Here is a 19,006-nt window from a genome sequence, read left to right on the forward strand (position 1 = left end):
CAATCATATAATTAATGTTAATTGATTTCTGTTTAATTTTGAGGGATATGCTTTTTGGATAGTTATTGAAATGTGAATTTTACATTCATGTATACATACTGTAATTATTGTTATATTGTTTTTTTCTTTTTTATGTGTGTGTGCTATTCTTCTGTTCTTTTTTTTTTTTTGTTTTGTGTGTTTTGTTTGCTTGTTTGTTTTCTATAAAATATGAAACTGCAACAATCTTGCGCCCTTGTCTTCTTTTTCTGTCTATTCCTCTCATCTGCCATATTGACAAATCCTCTTGCTCCGCATTTCTTAAGTGCTCTCCATACATACATGAACATACTTCTCATCACAGCCAACTCTCTATGCGGCACTGAGCGTCCGACGATCTAATCTCAATTGATCGTTTTCTTGAAAAGATTTTGATGTATGTGCTCGTTCTGCAGTGCGCACATTTGGCCCACAGCAACAGCGCGCAACATGTTGCTGCCCGCGTTGGTACCGCTGCCACCGCCTCCGCCGCCAGTGTGCGTTGCATCTGCAACAACGCCGCCGGATGCCGCAGCCAGATTGTCACCATTATTGGACGATGCTGATGCGTTGCGGGTAGCGCGTAAATTCGAAAAGAATTTCTCTTTGATGGCCAGGGCGGAATATTTGTGCTCAATAAAAGTTGGCGAGATTTGCATGGGCGTCGTCGCTGTTGCAGTCGCTGACGATTTGATGGCAGTTGCAGTCGCCGCTGTTGCAGTGGGCCTGGAGTATTTGGCAGCAGTCACCGCGGTCGCTGCTGCAGTTGCAGTTTGTTTGCTGCTGCTGTCGCTGCTGTTGTTGCTATTGCTGCTGTTGATGATGTGTGAGCAGGAGTAAGAGGTTTCTGCAATAGGTAGAGAGAAAAGGAAAAGAAGTAACGAAATCATAAAATAAAAACCAAAATGCTAACAAACCGAAAAGACAACAACAAAATTTTGGGTTAAAGTTGCGAGATAAGAAAAATACGAGAACAACCAAAAAAAAATATATATATTGCACAAGAGGTGGAAAGTTTCGGAATACGATTTCAGTTGTGTTGTGTTCAACTTAAATGTAATGAGAGAGTTCGGTGGCTAATGCTAAGTTCCAATGTTTAAGCATAAAAAATATTAAATGTAATTAAATATATTTATATTTATGTAGTATATATAAAGTGTGTGTCTATATGTGAAATTCATTTTCCTAATGCTTAAATCATAAATAATACTTTTGTTTCGCAATTTATATTTGCCTCTGACAATAAAAGTTTCATCTTTTAAATTGAAAATTAAATTCAAAAATTTCCATTTTATTACAATTTATGCTTGTTCTTTTTTTTTTTTGTTTTTCAAATTATTTCCGTATTATTTTTGTTTGTTTTGTTTTTCAATCGTTTCGTCTATATGTGTTTTTATACATGTCTAATTAAATTAAGAGGAGATCAAACGTTAATCGCTAACTAAAAAATGTATACAAAATCATATTGCACAATCTTTACGATTCGTGTTTTCATAATACATAATACAGAGTAAGAGATAAGTGAAATTCTCTGGTCTATAAGCAAAAAGCAGTCTACGAAATGTTTTCCAATGGGTTTTGGTGAGTGACTTCTTCTATCGCCTCTTGCCAGGCGAGGGCGTCTCTTAAAGTTACAATAACCAACTAAAAAAATGAGTAAACTAAGCAGTGGCGAACAAAGATGTTCTGTTACAGTATACAGCTAAATTGTTAGAATGTTTCGTTTTGTTTTTGTTCTGGATCTGGTTCGTATACGAGAAGCGGCGTTTGAATTTTTTTTTTTTTTTTTTTTTGTTTTAATTAAATTGGTTGGGCCGCAGCCGATTCTAGAGCGCACTTTCGACGCATCAGTAGCTTCTTGAGTATAGGCTACGTTTCAGTGTTGACAACGCCAGCGCCGACAACTTCAATGGCCGCCACAGTGATGGTGCCCGAAGTGACAGCCGCAGCTATGGAAGACGGCATATCCTTGCTATCAACTGTGCCTCCAACAACCGTAGCATGACTGTTGTCAGCGAGTGCATCTGTTGCCGTTGCCACAATTGGCAACTCATCTGTTTCCATTGGCTCGACGGTGGAAGCACTTGTTGCTGCCGACAACGCAATGCTGTTGGTCATGACATGCTTCTGCTTTAGAGCAACAGTTGCTGAGCTCTTGGTTAGCTGATTAAGCTGTTGTTGTTGTTGCTGCTGATGTGTTGGTGTTGGTGAGCTGCTTTTGCTGCTGCTAATGCTGCTTGTGGGACTGATGGGCAACACATGTTGCTGCTGCTGTTGCTGCGGTGGCGATTGAATCAGATGTGTTGTAACCGTGTTGGGTTCCTGCAGCAACAGTATATTGGTCTTGGTAACATTGGGAAGCTTCTGCTGCTGCTGCAGCATGTTGCTCGTGAGCGAGGCCACCAGAGCCTGTTGTTGCTGCTGCTGCTGTTGAAGATTGTGACCGGCTGTTGTGGTGAAAGTCAAGGTCTGTGTGTTCTTGGTGGGCGAGGTGGCCGGCGTCAGTATGCCAAGGTTAACCAAATTGGGCAGCGTGATTTTAGTGGGTGTGTTGTTGTTGTTGTTGCTGTTGGCAACAACAGCAGTTGTTGCGACATTGTTGCCGTTTGCCTTGGGCATGTTGTCAACCAACTTATGCTGCTGTGCAATATCCACACCGTTGGCCACATTAGTGGCCAGCTTGAGTATTTTGTTGGCCGTTGCATTGGCAGCTATTAAATTGCTAACGGACTTTGGATTATTGTTGTTACCGCCAGCAACAGCGGCAACGGTATTGTTGTTGTGGTTGTTGTTGGCTTTAATGGATACTAAACCGAGTGTGCTGCGCATTAAACTGTTGTTGCTGTTACCTGTTGTATTTGTTGTTGCTGTCGCTGCGGTCGGCGCGTTTGCGTTTTGCGACTGTGTGCCGATGTTCATTTGCTGCTGCTGCTGTAGTTGCTGCTGTTGAGGCAGCGCTTGCTGCGGCTGCTGCTGCTGTGGTACATTCGTCACAGTGACAATGTTGCCATTGCTGAGCTGTTGCAACATGTTGCTGGCAGTGGCAGCTGTGCTGGACAAACTATTGCTTCCCAAGCTGCCAGCACCAAGGCCACTAGTGCTGGTGCTGCTCGACATGTTGCTACTCGACGGACTCAGCGAGCCGAGTGACTGCGAAGGTGAATTGCTGCGCTGGATCAAACCGTTGCCATTGCCATTGCTTGTCAGCACGCTATTGCCTCCGACCAGACCATTATTGACCGCAGGCTTGCATCGGGTCACTGGCTCTGTGTCAGCGGCCGCCGATGCTGCAGTGAGATTGGCAAGCTGCTGGGTGGTGAGCACGCTCTCCGGCTGTGTGTTGTGTGTGAGCAGCGCATGGTTTTTCAGGCCCTGCGCCGTTTTATAGCTCTTGCCACAGTGGCACTTGTAGCCCTTGCGCACTCTGTGAAATTTGCGGTTTGGAATGGGTTAAACGAGTTTCGAAGTGTGATCAAATGTACTACAAAGAGAATGTTCTCTCACCTGCCATCCTTTTTGTGTCCGTTTTTCGAATGGTATTTGATGCCATTCACGTTCTTGTAGCGCTTCTTACAACCGGGCACGGGACACGCAAACGGTTTCTCATTGCCTGGCGTGCCATTACTGCCGCCACCGGAATGCCTGCAAAAGTGAAGCGTTAAATGTGTGAAACTGGTATTGGAGTTATGAAAATAGAGGGTTTAACTCACCTGCTGCCATAACGCATTATGAACTCCGAGCTAAACTCCTCGGTGGTCCAAGAGTCATTGCTATCCTCTGATTCCGTAACGACCATTTCATCCTCGTCCATTTCACTGCCTGTAAAACATAAAATTAAATGTATGAGACTTGCTTTCATCATCAGCTTGTAGTTAAGCGACACTTACCAGTGGGCGTATTGCTGCGATTGGACGATGACATGCTATAGCTATGATGCTTAATGGCCAGTTTGCGTTTGAGCTCTGCATTGCCGGTGTTGCCGCCGCTGCCAGTGTTGGTAGCATTGCTGCTGTTGTTGTTGTTGCTAGCGCTGCTGTTGTTGGTGGTGTTGGACAAGAATGTGGAAGCCTCCTTGCGCGCATCATCGGAGATGAAGCGCAGCACGTAGCTCAACGGCAGCGATGCGGGCTGTGCCAGCTCCTTTTGCTCGACCACCTTTGGATCATAGTCTGTAAAGAATCAAATTACAACAATAAGCATATTTCCAATATTCAATACAGTCATTAAATATTCCAATTAAATTCTCAGACGCAATGCGGGCAAGCAAATGTGAACCTGCAATCCAAAAGGCATTTCAAACTGGCCATAAATTATGTGATTTTTTGTTGTACTTTTTATATTATTCATTTATATGTTAAGATTGCAAATAAATAATGAGTGTACAAGTGAAACAAGTTTACTCAGTCTGAAGCCGGCATTAGAGATGGGAGTTAACGTGACACGACACACCTTCCACACACACACACTCACACATTATTACTTTGGAATCACTGTGTGTTGATATCTGTTTATCACTTGCAATGTGCCAAGCACGATTCATAACTCTCATCTCTACACAACACAGCCCGAGGGAGGCACAGCAGCGCAGCAGCATTTATTATTGAAATGTTAAAATAAAATAAATAAATAAAATGTGAGCGCATATGTAAAATTTATTGTATATGCATTGTACGACTGGCTACAGTTTATAATGCGACTGCTGACGCATTCTATAGGGGTCTTATGATTGTACATAGGGGTGTGTGTGTTTAGAGGGATGGTGCGAGGTTGCTCCACAGACGAGTAAAGCACATGGTTGGCTATCTTATCGAGAAGTTGCTGGCTAACGACAAACGACAACCATAAGCTCGACGTCGTTGTCGTCGCTTGCTTAATCAGTCAGTGCATAATAACAGCGCACAGGTGATGGAATGGATATGTAAAAGCCTAAAGCTTCAATTTACATACATAAACATATTTGTTTGCACATATGTTTTGTTTGTTTGTGTGCGTAACCTAACCAGCTTTTGTGCCTGCACTCATTTTTTGTTGAATTCAAATGCACTTGAGTCACCCTGCAGTGACATTCAATCGATAGGCAAGCGCAACAGGTAATCGAAAATATCTCTCCCATCCATCTGCTGTTATCGCTGTTGCTGACTACGCACCACCCACATACCACCCGCACTTACTCATCGCACACACGAATGAATCGATAACAACAATGTGCGATTGCCTGACTGCACACAAGTAACGATTTTAATTGTGAAACATATGCTGCAAATTAGAAATTATAACAATAGATTTATTTACAAAGCACAGGGCCGTTCCAAGTGCGTATATTGTTATCTGTTGCTATTATTTAAATATGGGCAGCACAATATGCAACACATCGATGACACATTCACACGTACTAGCAATAATAATATTTTAGAGTGTTATTCAATAATTTATTGCCACTACAAACGTGTTTTGGCTGATGAAATATCTACATACAAATGCAGTCTTATCACCGACACTCTCTCTGGCTCTCTTTATGGCTCTCCGCCGCTACTTTGCAGTAGTGTAAGCACAACACGGCATCGACATTTGCTACGGTCAAATCAGTTTACAATATTTTTCGCATTCATTATTGTTATGATTTGTTATTGTTGTTGGTGTTGTCGCTCTTTGCTATAGTTGATAACCTCAGGCGCTTGTCTCGCGGTTCTTGTTTCTCTCACATGTCTGGGGTCTAGGTGACAATATTGCAACTGTTTCGACAAGTTGTTTATCAAATTATCGAGCCAGCTGAGTGAGCAACGTGTTTGTTTTTAAACAAATTTGATTTAGCTATACTATACGCTACTAGAACCCAGTACGAATATATAAACAGCAAATCGAATACATGAAGCATATATACTATGCAATGTTAAATGCATTCACATTTTGAAAAACAAAATAAACACACAACACACTCACACAAACAAACAAGCTGCGTTGTTGATATTCCTGTTATTCTTATTGCTTTTGCTTTTGCGTTGTCATCTGAGTCATTCACTTGTTGCAGAATTTTGTACCAGATAATATAATAATTACACACTCACACACAGCAAGTACATATATGTTTGTAAGTACAGATGTTGTTTTCGACGCTCAAAAATATTCCAATCAAAAAGTCAACATATCGAAATTTGATAAAAGGGCCAAATGTCATTGACTTAGAGAAAACAATATCAAGTTGAAAAAATGTTAAATTGCAATTATAATCAAGTTTGGTGCCGGCTTGTGTCATTGTACATAATAAGACTAATCATATTGCAAATACAGAAAGCCATATTGCAGTTCGCAGTTGGCAGCGTGTGCACATGTTATCGATAAAATTACATGGCTTGTGTAACTCTCACACACTTACTGTGCATGTGTTGTGTGTGTGTCTGTGTGCACAACAGGTGCCTGGCAACTGTGCAAAGGACAAACTTGAAGGTCTCTCGCCTGCTAAAAAAGTTGCCATGGCAGCGCCAAAGGAAACAGTGAGCAATAAAGGAAAGAAGAAATAACTCCCAGCTCCCGCTTGCCGTTAAGCAAATAGAACATGTGAAGGTTGTTGATGCGATAATCACGAGATAACCGGGCAACTGGGACATATATACAGCAAATACATAGTTACGTATGGTGTATATTACATATATAATATGTACATACTATATTTGTATATATGTACATTTATTATGTACAATACACATTCGGCATACATATCAAGTAAATGCGCACGCAGCACAAATCTTGCGTGATGATAAAATGTTGGGCAAAAGCTTATAGATTTATTCTAAATGTAGATATAGATGCGTATACGTATGAGGTGTGGGTGGGCGTGGAAGCCATTAGCATTGCCAACTTTATGTAATGTCTAACTCCCAAACCTCCCCAACGACGCCATTTACTGCTGACCGTTATCAAAACAGCAGCAGCAGCAACAACAACAACGACGACAAGAATAACAAACAGCTGCTGTTGTGTTAAAGCACCACCAGTGTTACCACCACCCCATGTATTCCCATCACCACTGAAAACAACACCCCTGCGTGAACACACACACTCACACTTATACATATAACACACACTCCCATTCGTCGCCACATTGAAGCCAAGTGGCAACACTGAGCTTAATTTTATTGATTTTCCACCTCCTCATTGATGTGCACACACTGACAACGATGCTTTACCTGGGCAAAGCAACGATGCTAAAATTAGAAAGCACATTTGTTGTTGCTTAGGAAGCCCAAGCCGGCGCTTTAGTTCACGTAACTTGATTAATTGCTTCTCCTCCCCTGCCCACAAACAAATATGAAATGTAGGTAATCGGACACGTGTGTATTAGACAAGAATTGATTACCATTATTTGCTGTGGTACATTATGCGTACTTTTGACTAGCTAAATATAAGGAGCAGCTGCTGCACCTGCAAAAGACGCGCTCAAATCCCAAGCATAAAAACTAAGGTCACCAGCAAAAAAAGGGCGCTCACTTGCCGTTCGTTGCTGTTGCCGGTTGTTTGGTTGTGTGTGGTACAGATGTTGCTACGCTGGCGGCTTACCCATACACTCACACACATACACTTGAGGCAACATTCTCGTGTTGTTGTTTAATGGATCACCGGCTTTTTACTTGTTTTTGGTTTTGCTTGCCACTCAATTGCCCTCTCGCTCGCACCCATGCTGCTTGCCAATCCAAAAGCAAGCGCACACACACATAAACATATATACGATGCTCTCTGCATGTAATTGTGTAGAATGAATGCTGTACATGGTGAGTTTTATGTGTGTGTGAGCACAGGTAATTCAGCTTGGCTTGTCGCCTATTGTGAATGCGCTCGCTTGTTTCTTCAATTGAAGGCAACGACGACGACGCGTACGCATTATAAAACGTGCGTGCGTATTTAAGGCCTGGCCATATTGATTTTCCATGGCACACTTTAATATTGTACATTGCACTGCAGATTTGCTGCTGCACATTGCAACAACAAACACAATTTATTTTATCGAACTAAAAATTGATTTCAGGGCTGCAGTGCAACAACAATTTTAAACACGCTCACAAAATTTGTATATGGTTTATTGTTTTTTTGTTACCTATTATTCATTAGCGGCTCGAATACATATGCACGCACTCGTATGTGTGTATTCGTGTATAAATAAATAAAATAAACAAACCACACAGCGATGACAACGACAACGAGACGATGCCGCCCCGACAATATCACGCGACTAATTAATGTTGTTTGTCATTGATATTTTGAGCACTTTTACACTTGTTAATGGGTCATTTTGTTGTTGCCCGTTGCGGTACTTACCTATATGTGTGTCCTCAATGTGTGATATTAAGTCGCTTAGACTTGGAAATGTTTTAAAACAGCCATTAAATTTGCAGATGTTGATCAGAAACACGGCCATATCACTCGACGCACTCGACTGACTGACTACACTGCGAGTTTATGTAATGTGGTCACTGTTAGTTTTCTGTTATTGTTTTGGCATCTAACTTAACAGCCCGCTGAACTGTTATTAACAGCAAGCATTAATTAATTCCACTGTGATGGCGTACGATTGCTTTCTTCCGTTTGTCCGGTAATCCGCTCAAAATATTGAATTTCCTTTTGCACAATAGAATGTGTGTAAATGATGCGTTCAATATGATGATTTAGCCGGCTTTTTTAACTTGGCAGATATAAACATTGAGAACGCTCAAATTGAATTTAACAGCAGCTGGTAAATGGCTCCGCAACACGGTCTCTAACAATCGATAACACAGCTATAACAGAGATTGTGGTTATGTAAAAGTTGTTTTGAAACGAATACTGTTAACTATCGATATATGTGGTTGCAACCAAACAATTTTGCGGCTTCGTCAAAACTAAATGAATTACGTTTTCTTTTGCATTTGACACCGCAAAAATTCAATATCAACGCAGCTTTTATCGGTTTTGTTTAATGTTATGATTTGTAGAGCCAGTCGAGGTTGTGAAGCGATTCGCCGATTAGTATGTATTTGTGTGATTCCTCCCTGGCTTGTCGACACTCACGCACACTTATGCAAAAATGCTGTTATGCAATTGAGGGCTGCAATGACATTTACACAAGAATTTGCAGTGTTTTAGTAGTGTAAATTACTTCTACGATGCAGGCAATGATAATTATAATTGTTTAGACTACTCACAGCATCCTGTTTTGGTTGTGCCGGGCTTATAGATTCTCAAATTCCCAGACGATGTGACGACACCACGACGCGTGGCTGTATGTGGACCAGGGCTGAGTGCATATTCGATATGCAATCGATAAGACAAGATGGTCGAACTGTAATTATCTCTTAAAGATATTTATATTTTAAACATTTTATTATAATTTACAAAAACTTAGATTTAGAACACATCTTTTGTTAAACACAATGTAAAACAAAAACATGTAGAACATTTATATTTAAATTTTCGCGCCTAACTTTGTCAGTCGAAATCTAGTCACTCAAAAAAATGTGACATTTAAAACTCTCTTAAAAATAAATTGTTCTTTATTGCGGGCAGTATCAATACAAATATTGACGAAAAAATTTGCAATTTGAAATTGTTAAAATTCATAATTTAATAGCTGTTAACATTTGCCGGCTACGGTTTCCAAGGCTACTTCCAATTCACCACACTGCAGGCTTGCATTCAAAAAAGTGCATCGAATTATATATTTGAATATTCAATGTATTAAAAATATCATTACAAATATTACAAGTGATTATATTTTATATTATTATTATTTTTTATATTATATAGAGCATATTTATTTTAAATGAATGTATCTATATAAATAGTTTTCGTTTATTTACATTAAATTAGTTAGATTTTAAAATCAATGTATGCATCGATTTTTATCAGCTGTAAAATTAATTTTTCAAGAGGTTGTTTCTTTAAACTCCAGACCCACCGGTAATACCATTATTATGGGTTAAAAAACCGATAAGTACGTAGCTATCGAAAAACGTTCGTGCGCGCGCATCGAATGTAGATATCGTTCCAATTCACCACGATTGAGCTGATTGCTTGACGATTCGTAGGGTAAAGCAAAAATTCGCGTTTAATACGGTTCCACTGTTGTTAAGGGTTTGTTCGAAGTGAGTTCTGCGGAGATATTTCGCCTAAATGTAAAATATGGAGCCCTCCGCTCTTGCCTGCTCTCGCTGGTTGAATAATCACCCGCAATGGAAAATGCTGAAAATTCATCTTTTACCTTAAAGTTTTTCTCAATTGTTGATAAAAGTGAAAAAGTGTTATCAGTGAAAATAATTATTTTTCTTCTAAACGTGTTCATCAATGTCGCCATCTTGCGGCACATGCACACTCACATATAGCACACATATACTTAAATGTCACACGCCCGTGTGAAGAGAACTGACAGTGGCATAGTATGCGTGTGTGTGCAGATTCGTTGCGTCACTAGAAAATAGTTTGAAGAAAAAGTCTTCGTGAAAATCTTGAACAAGTGAAAAAGTAAATACAAATTTTTAAAAAAGGAAATTAAAAGCGTGTCATTTTTGCTTTTAAACAGCCGAAAATAGGCCAGAAAACTATTTTATAAATTACGTAACAGCGAATTGCGAGCAGGCAGCGGCGGCATCAACTAAATTTGCAACAACAATTAATATACTTAATACTTATTTATTTACAACAAATCTATCTATTTTTGCAGAGCTCCGTGCGCTTGCTTCAATTTTGTGCGAAACGCCGATTAAAATTCAATTAAAAATGTTCGTGTCGACAGTCTCTCGCATTGCCCCCGTTGCCAGGACCGTGGTAAGTTTTCATTTTCCATGTAGTTTCTTTCGTTGGAGATGCAAAAAAGAAAAACTTAAGTTGTGCTATATATTAGTTACATAATTTTCATTTGCCGCATTGATTTTCGTTGTAAAGAGAGCAAAAAACCTTTGGCTCGACGTGTGTGGTGACTTTGAATTCCAATGGAAAACACATACAGTTACATAAGTTAGATGGCGACTTTGAGGTTATGTGCCACAAAAAGACTTGCAATTATAAAATAATTACAATGCAATTGCAAAGCTATTTAAACCTATTTATATAGTGGAATAACAATATATAAATTTATGTCTTTAGTCTGAAGTTAATGCTAAGCAGTCAAAAAATATTGTATAATCAGTTCAGTGTTCAGTTAATGCTTCACGTTGAGGTTAGAACCGGTGAAAGCTTTCCAAGCTATTTTCTGTATACATATTGTCTTTAATAATATATAATTACAGTTAAATTCAATAAACTCAATATCACAATTAGGGGATTAGATTGGAGCAACGTGCTTTAAAGCCGCCCAAGTAAAATGACAACAACAAAAACAAACAACAAAGTTGCTTAACTCATTGCATAACTTGGCAATAATTAGACAACTTTTTTCTTTTTTGATCTCAATCGAAACTCAATTACTTTTATGGGTAATTACATAATTTAATTTATTCTACTTCCAATTTTTAGCTCCTCGCCAACTCCAAGCAATACTTGCGACCATTGAGCAGCGCCGTCATCAGCCAGAGCCAAACTTTGGCCGCTCAGAACACAACCCCCGTTGCATTACTGCCACAGATCAGGTCATTCCAGACCTCGCCAGTCACGCGTGACATTGATTCGGCTGCCAAATTCATTGGTGCTGGTGCTGCAACAGTCGGTGTCGCTGGTTCCGGTTCGTATTTGGTCTTTGTCTACATCTACATATGTCTTATCTGTCTGATAATAAGATTCATCATTTGGGATTTATACCGCTCATCGCCAGTCAGTTACAATCTAGCATCTGGGGCACACATAACGAGTATCTGATTACTCCTAACATACGCCTCGGGAAGGTCTGAGATTTGGTCAAAGCTATTAGTTGAGCTTCATTTCCTAGCAGGAAACTTGTGCAATCACAAGACGAAAGTACCAGAAATTCTGCAATTCCTTTTTTTAAGATGCATTGCATTGAAATCTTTCGTGACCAGCATTTTTAGTGCGATGTGCTTGCTGCAAACCTCTTAGAGGTGCGCAGAACTCAATTCAGACTAATCTGTGACTGACTACAGATGAACGGTTAAAAAGACACAAATGATTGCAACTCCAATTCACCATCTCAATACCATTGTATTCACTTGGTCAATATACTAAGTGAATGCCTTGAATTCGGCATTTGCCGAAGTTTATTCAACTCACTTCCTAATGGTATCGGTTCATTTTTAATTAACCTATTTTCTCCTCTTTTTCTTTGACAACCAATACGACAGGTGCTGGTATCGGATCAGTATTCGGCTCCCTCATCATCGGTTATGCCAGAAACCCATCGTTGAAACAGCAGCTGTTCTCTTATGCCATCTTGGGTTTCGCCCTGTCTGAGGCTATGGGTCTGTTCTGTCTTATGATGGCTTTCCTGCTGCTCTTCGCCTTCTAAGCAGTCGCTCCTCGTCCTGTTTTTTTCGTGCTCGAGAATTGTTTGCGGGTTGTGTTGTGAGATGTCAACAGCATCTTGCGACAAACGTCGTGTAGCAAGAACAACGGCAACGAGAAAGCAAAGTATAGAAGAAGGAACAACAAACAACCAACATCAACGTTCGTTTTTCGATTATTAATGATACAAATGATTGGTAGCAAAAACATCTTGTGTACAATCTAATTATAAAATAACAACAACCACATAATATATGTAATTTTGTTTTTAAAAAACATTCGAAAACGTAGTAATCGCCTACCAACCAACAACCAAACATCGCGGACGAAGAAAACACTTTTGTTTTAAGTTAGAAAATCAAAAAATAAGCAACACAACTTGCTAATAAAAAAGAAAACAATGGAAAACACTCGGCTCAAGTGAGTAGCAAACAGAAAAGAAAAAACACGATACGATACGAATGATATATAAGTGAGTGTTGAGCTAAAAGTTGCAATCAATTGAAAACAATTGTAAAATTTAGATTTTTAATTCAAATGCCAGCTTTAGGTTCACACACAGCCACAGACAACAAAAGAATCTACGAATCGAAAACATTTCACTGCCACTATACGGCTTCCTCCCATCGAGAAGTGTGTGTGAGGGGGTTGAGCATGTTATCAAACTCTCTCTCTCCCATTGCCATCAACATCGGCTTGTAGCACGTGCAACTCTTTCTCACACAACTATTGAACCGAGGCCGCCGTGGTGTGCATGCAATGCACCTGTGTGTTTCTGCTACTTTTGAATTTATTGTGGCGCGTACTGATAACGTTTCATTATGTTTAAATCTGTTTTTTTTTATGTAATATTTAATTGCCACTTAATGCAGTTTAATTTTCACATTGTTGAATAAAGTTGAGTGTTTTCTTGGCTAGAACAACACGAAGTAACGGAATCTGAAAGATTGTGAAATAAAGGAAATATGAATGCGAAAAAGTAATAAATTGTCTTTTAATTGGTTTTTAAATTAATTTTGTTGGGTTGTGGTTGACATAGAGTATAAACGGATTTGAATATTCTACAAATAGCGGGTAAATTGCAACTCTGTTCGTGATTGAATTATTCATGCAACCCTGCGTTACCTGGACAGTCACATGTTGCCGCAACGGCAACACGCTGCTCCTCGTTATCGATAAACTTGAATGCTTGTTTACGATATCAAAACAAAATCACATTGTTAAATGGATTTTGCTAAGAAAATATTAGGTAAATATGGCTGGAAGGAAGGCGACGGACTAGGTAAAAACAACACTGGCATTGCAGTGCCGTTGAAAGCTAGCTTAAAGTTTGACAATGCCGGGCTAGGCGTTGATCGTGCCACAGAATTTAATGATCATTGGTGGGAACGTTGCTTCAACGAGGCCTCCTCCAACGTGAGCGTACAAGTGGAGGAGAATGGAAAAATAAGCACTGGACGCAAGGCAGGCGAAGAAGCCGTGGAAATATCCACAAAAGGTTACTCTGCTCGCAAGCTAAAGAAAGCTAAGGATCAGCAGCGACATGGAGAAGGTGGCGCGGTCTACGAGAACTTTTTAAAATCAGCGCTGCTTACCCAAGAAGGCGGTGAAGTGGCGACCACAGATCGCATCAAGGTCGATGACATTACTGTTTCCAAAGTGCATGTAATGACGGATGAGGAGTTGTTCAAGGCTTGCGGTGGACGCACCGCGCACAAGGGAGCGCGTCATGGTTTGAAATTGAGTGGGAAACTCGCACGCGTTGAACAGCAGGAGCGAGAGATGCTAGAGAAGCTGCAGGGTAAACAAAGGGAGCCCGAAAAAGAAGAGCCAGTGAAGCTGCAGGACAAAATAAGGGAGCCCGAGCAAGAGCCAGTGAAAGTGAAAAAACTCAAAAAGAATAAGGCCGAGGTTGAAGAGGTTGCAGATGAAGCGACGCCAGTTAAAACGAAAAAACGCAGGCAAGTCGAAGCTGCGGAAGAGGAATCCTGCGAGCCCATCAAGTCTAAGAAAAAGAAAAAGAAGCACAAGCAAGCGGAAGAATAACTAGCAGAATTTCTTTTGTTTTCTTTTAATGTACATACAAAGTGTATTTAGCTTGTAATAAATCTAATAAAACTACATTTGGGTCACTTAATCATAACGCTGATCTTTACTTTCTTCCCTTGGCTTTAATGCGACGCGATTTACCCATTCGCTTGTTCACCGAGGCACCAGCCTTGACGCCACGCTGACGCCTTGTTGACTTCTCCGCCTCGAGTCCTGCGGCCGAGGCTTTTGTGTTGCGCTTTAGTCCCTTCTTTTTACCACCAAAGCCGAACTTTTTGTTGCGCTGTTTCCGTTTGTCAGCCGATTGCTTCTGCTTCGATTCAAGCGCCTTGGCATCCTCAAGGAAGTCCAGATTCTTCAGCTTGCCCTTACGGAACTTTTTCAGCTTATCCAGCATCTCCTTTTTCTCAGCTTCACGTTGTACCTTAGTCTGTTTGGCCAACATTTTGCCCATCTTGCGCTGTTCGCGTATTTGCTTGATGCGTTCTGATTTCGCTTGTCCTTGCTGTTTGGCCATCAGATTGGAGCGCACCTTCTGCATGTGTTCGTCGGATTTGGCCATCTCGGCGAAATAGTCATCGGGACGACGTGTCTTAATGCCCAGTTTGTGCAATCGCTGGATTCCCTCGACCACTGCGGCTTGAGCTTGACGATGGAAGAGCATTTCGCGTTTGAAGTCATTCAACACGGGATCCTCTTCGGGACGTACATAGGGTATCTTGGCATTGCCCTTGAACTGATTTGCGCGCTTCTGTTCGTGTTTCTCTAACTGAACAGCCAACTCGGGAGCAAGAGGCGCCAGATCGTTAACCATGTCTAGGCGTTCTTCCCAGGGCAGGTCTAGACGAATGGCTTGTGCCTTGGCTAATAGTTTTGTCTGCAAATTCAAAATATTTAATATGTGAACCTGTAACTGTTTGGTTTTACTTACGATATCATTGATTTTGACGCGTTGTCCGCCAAATTCCACATTTAGACCGGGTTTCAGCTCACCACGCTCGAAAGCGGCTTGCAGCTGTAAAATACATTGAATTCTTAGTACATGATTTCCTCAAACTGTGTCGGCCTAACATACCTCTGCATCAGAATTGTCATCTGAATCGAATTCGGAGCCACTGTCTTGTAATTCAAAGTCGGACATGATGCTAAACTATTTAATAAATGAAAATGCTGATATAAAAACAATATCAACACGTGCGACGATGCGACTGACCAGTGTGACCGCAAATTGTATTTTAAATTTGACCAAAAGTACGCACCATACATGGTCTCACTGGCTATCGATAAAACACACAGTGTTTACATATGGTTACGTAGCATTCAGCTTACCACTATAATCAATTTCACATTATTATTAACGAAATTTATGTTTTTATTTATATAGATGTAATTAAAATTAATTATTTATAAAGGGAATATTAATAATTAGCTATAATGAAAGATGTGTGGGGCTAATATTAATTACATTGGGATGTTACCTATTAAAGAATATCTGTTAAATTTGAATGAGAGTCGTATTTTAGTAGTTCATAAAATTAACCTCAATTGTATTAATTTTATTAAAAATAAACTCTATTTTAAAAATCATTTGTGTTATTTAGAACATTATTCGAAAACTGACAAGTTGCACAAAATAATTTACCATTGTTTATCACTATGAAGTTGTTTTGATTTGAATGTCGAAATGCAATTCAAATGCAAAGAAGAAGAGTTCCCACACAATTCAATTTGATTTGCAAGCAATAGTTTACTGCCGAGCGTTCGAATTTTTATTTTATTTAAATTATTTTAAAAAGTGCTGCATTAAATGTCGAATCTAGCGAATATATATGCCGAGTTACTACGCAGATATGGTGATCATTATACAATTGCATATAGCGCGCCGCCTAGTTATTTAATTAGATTAATTGGCGCGCACGAAGCTGCTGGCAAGATGATTTACGTCTATAATGAGAATCGCAAAGGCGGCACAACCATTTCAACGACGCCAACGAAATTGTTAATGCAATCGGAACGAGAACGTCGTCCTAATAATGGAGTGGATCTCGATCTCACTGGCAGCCCGCTGAAGGACGATTGCGTTGTGGATGCCATTGGTGATTTATCTCTTGCCGACTTGAACATTGTTAATAGGAATCCTTGGCGCCAGGACGAGGAATATCATCGTGGCCAGCCAGCGGATAAAGCCCGTGCCATTATCTGCAGTGAACACTTTCAGCAAGCCGGTGATGGTCAAGGATCCGTTTGGTTTCTATGCGATGGCAGCGATCACAACCAAACAATGTTGTTGCAATATGAATTCAATCCAAAGCATTTTTCACGCGGGATTGTCAGCTATGCTGGAGTTCTTCCATCATATATGGTCACTTCGCAATCGTTGGTGAGACAACATGGCATGGCTGGCGCGCTGGAGACCTTCATTGAGAACTGTTATCAGGTGAATCCCTCGATGACGTTGCGATTCAATTGGTCCACAACGGCTGCGTTGCCGTTGCTGGTCGATCTGAGTGCTGGGAATTTGGTGTTGAATCAAACATTTCGGGTCAGCGATTGCGGTCCTTTGACCGATGACTTCATGAATCAGCTGAGAATATTGATTTATATTAGGGAGGATATCCTCAACTATCACAGCGATGAGAAGGCGGGTCGAATGCGTGATCCTGTTTATCGTTGTGGTAGCGGCATCGATATGGACGAGCTGCGTGAATCGATCAATAAGACCATGACTGAGGTTTCTGGTTTTACGGACGTCTTCACAGATGGGCATGCGGAGAACGATATTGAGGAGGTAGTGCAGCAGGCCAAGCTGCGACGGGTTACCGATTTGACCGACAAGCTCTGGGAGTTGCTCAAATGTAAGTAATGAAAGTACTATATAGCTTTTTAAATTAAATTCTAATTCTATAATATATACTCTTTCTCTCTATATTATATATTAAATACATTTAGTTTTAACAATTATCTTTTAATAGTGCGATAAACAACGTTTTACAAAATAATTCTCATTTGTTTAGGTTGCTCTTCGTATAAGGATCTGAAGATTGCCTTCAACATGCTCTTTCAATGCGCCGTGCGCTGCAACATTGTGGTAAATTAAAAGATCCCTTTGTACCATGACCATACAAGTCTCAACTTTTATTTTACTGTTACAGAACATGCCGACCAACAAGAATCGTTTGGCTGAAATCATTTCAAATCTGGCCAACAGCCGCTTGGCAATGCCTTGCCTTAGTGGCGCCGAACCCTTGGAATTACTGTTGGAGATTGGGCTGGAAAAGGTTTACAAGGATTATGAGTTTATCTTTACGGAGAGCAAAATCTGCAGCACCAGTTTGCTGAAGGGCAGCACTACAGCAGCCACAGAAACTGATGCTGGCAATGAGCTGCCCAAGCTGCGCAAGTCGCTGCACAATGCTGTGCGAGGTGATACTGCACCTAGTGGCGCTGGAGCTGGTGGCATGCGGAAAACGCTGTTGCATAATAGTGCTGACAGCAAGCAGGCGGCTGGCAAATTTCAGAATGGCGATGCTGGAGGATTTAAGAACAGCACATTTGATGAAAAGGACAGTCTGATGTCGATTTCAAAGCTATTTCAAATACATTGCACGCTGGAGCACATTCTGATGATACACATCAATTTGAATTTGCCAAATGGTAGGCGTGGAATAGAATTGGTTGACGATTTGTAACTGATTTAATCTTATATATTTAATAGTCTATGCCGATGTCTGCACTCAGTTGTTGAACAAATCACCGCGTCAATTGGAATGCATTGATGATCAGGTGAGCGATGTTGTGGACATTCAGCTGTCTGCTCATTATGTGCGCGAACATTTGGACGGCAAGGATCCGCACTCACGGCATATAACTATGAAATCGAGCAACAAGTTTAGGGAACTAACAACCACATTCTACTTCAATCTCGAGAACATTTGTCCACCCGATTTGGTGCAATGCTTTCAGTCTGATGGTGAGTTTCAAAGCCATTTAAATAGTTTGACAAAGCCAAGTTAATTATTTCACATTTTACAGACAAGGAAATGGTCAAGGAGCGCACATATCATTCGTGGCTATATCGGAAAATTCGCACACTAAAGTAAAATCAAAGCGCAGTTGACATTGTAAATGTTCATATGAGATTTGAAAGTATTTCGTGCGTAATAGAATTATAAACAATTTGTACCACCAATTGTCACTTGTTTTACAACCTGCTTTTCACACGGCGCTGCCCCAAAATCATGCTCAATGCGAATTCCTACAAGTTTTAAGCCGTTGTGTGCTTGCTTGCTGTGTGGAGAAACTCATGTACTTTGACTGGGTATCAGTCATGCATGAGTATTGCCTTGGATAGCTCAAGGCTTGGAATCTTTTGGATTTAGATAGTAAGCACCCGCGTTCCCATTGCTGTCTCTGTATGTGTTTTGCTTACCATATTCTAAACAAAATGCACAAAAAAAACAGCGAGGAAATGAGCAGGCAATCAGGCGTAAAGTAATGCTATAAATCGGACCACATTTGTGTC

General features: G+C 40.5%; 5 protein-coding genes across 6 annotated transcripts; 3 read left to right on the forward strand and 2 right to left on the reverse strand.

The window, feature by feature from the left end:
* Positions 1-154: 154 nt before the first annotated feature.
* Positions 155-9,334, reverse strand: LOC132787502 (uncharacterized protein DDB_G0288805). 2 transcript variants are annotated; one of them, XM_060794570.1, is made up of 7 exons: positions 9,192-9,333; positions 8,329-9,094; positions 3,906-4,187; positions 3,729-3,837; positions 3,523-3,660; positions 2,868-3,442; positions 155-865 (listed from the first exon to the last, which is right to left on the reverse strand). In XM_060794570.1, exons 2-7 carry the CDS (start codon positions 8,426-8,428, stop codon positions 384-386), a joined length of 1,686 nt encoding a protein of 561 aa, XP_060650553.1. In that variant the 5' UTR covers positions 8,429-9,094; positions 9,192-9,333; the 3' UTR covers positions 155-383. The 2 variants fall into 2 exon arrangements, with proteins under 2 accessions (XP_060650553.1, XP_060650552.1); XM_060794569.1 differs by lacking the exon at positions 155-865 and having other exon boundaries at positions 1,791-3,442; positions 9,192-9,334.
* Positions 9,335-9,980: 646 nt separating this feature from the next.
* LOC132784678 (ATP synthase lipid-binding protein, mitochondrial) lies at positions 9,981-12,713 on the forward strand. The gene is made up of 4 exons (XM_060790447.1): positions 9,981-10,130; positions 10,706-10,809; positions 11,497-11,701; positions 12,276-12,713. The coding sequence occupies exons 2-4, from the start codon at positions 10,762-10,764 to the stop codon at positions 12,437-12,439; spliced, it is 417 nt and encodes a 138-aa protein (XP_060646430.1). The 5' UTR covers positions 9,981-10,130; positions 10,706-10,761; the 3' UTR covers positions 12,440-12,713.
* An 890-nt stretch (positions 12,714-13,603) lies between these two features.
* Positions 13,604-14,481, forward strand: LOC132784677 (G patch domain-containing protein 4). The gene has a single exon (XM_060790446.1). The coding sequence runs from the start codon at positions 13,660-13,662 to the stop codon at positions 14,479-14,481; it is 822 nt and encodes a 273-aa protein (XP_060646429.1). The 5' UTR covers positions 13,604-13,659.
* A 106-nt stretch (positions 14,482-14,587) lies between these two features.
* On the reverse strand, positions 14,588-15,721 carry LOC132784676 (probable rRNA-processing protein EBP2 homolog). The gene is made up of 3 exons (XM_060790445.1): positions 15,560-15,721; positions 15,416-15,499; positions 14,588-15,361 (listed from the first exon to the last, which is right to left on the reverse strand). Exons 1-3 carry the CDS (start codon positions 15,623-15,625, stop codon positions 14,588-14,590), a joined length of 924 nt encoding a protein of 307 aa, XP_060646428.1. The 5' UTR covers positions 15,626-15,721.
* A 452-nt stretch (positions 15,722-16,173) lies between these two features.
* On the forward strand, positions 16,174-18,691 carry LOC132784460 (protein zwilch). Its single transcript, XM_060790092.1, has 5 exons — positions 16,174-17,339; positions 17,499-17,572; positions 17,637-18,138; positions 18,200-18,454; positions 18,517-18,691. Exons 1-5 carry the CDS (start codon positions 16,292-16,294, stop codon positions 18,582-18,584), a joined length of 1,947 nt encoding a protein of 648 aa, XP_060646075.1. The 5' UTR covers positions 16,174-16,291; the 3' UTR covers positions 18,585-18,691.
* Positions 18,692-19,006: the final 315 nt, after the last annotated feature.

This window comes from Drosophila nasuta, chromosome 2R (genome assembly GCF_023558535.2).
Source record: "Drosophila nasuta strain 15112-1781.00 chromosome 2R, ASM2355853v1, whole genome shotgun sequence".
NCBI classification, from domain to species: domain Eukaryota; kingdom Metazoa; phylum Arthropoda; class Insecta; order Diptera; family Drosophilidae; genus Drosophila; species Drosophila nasuta.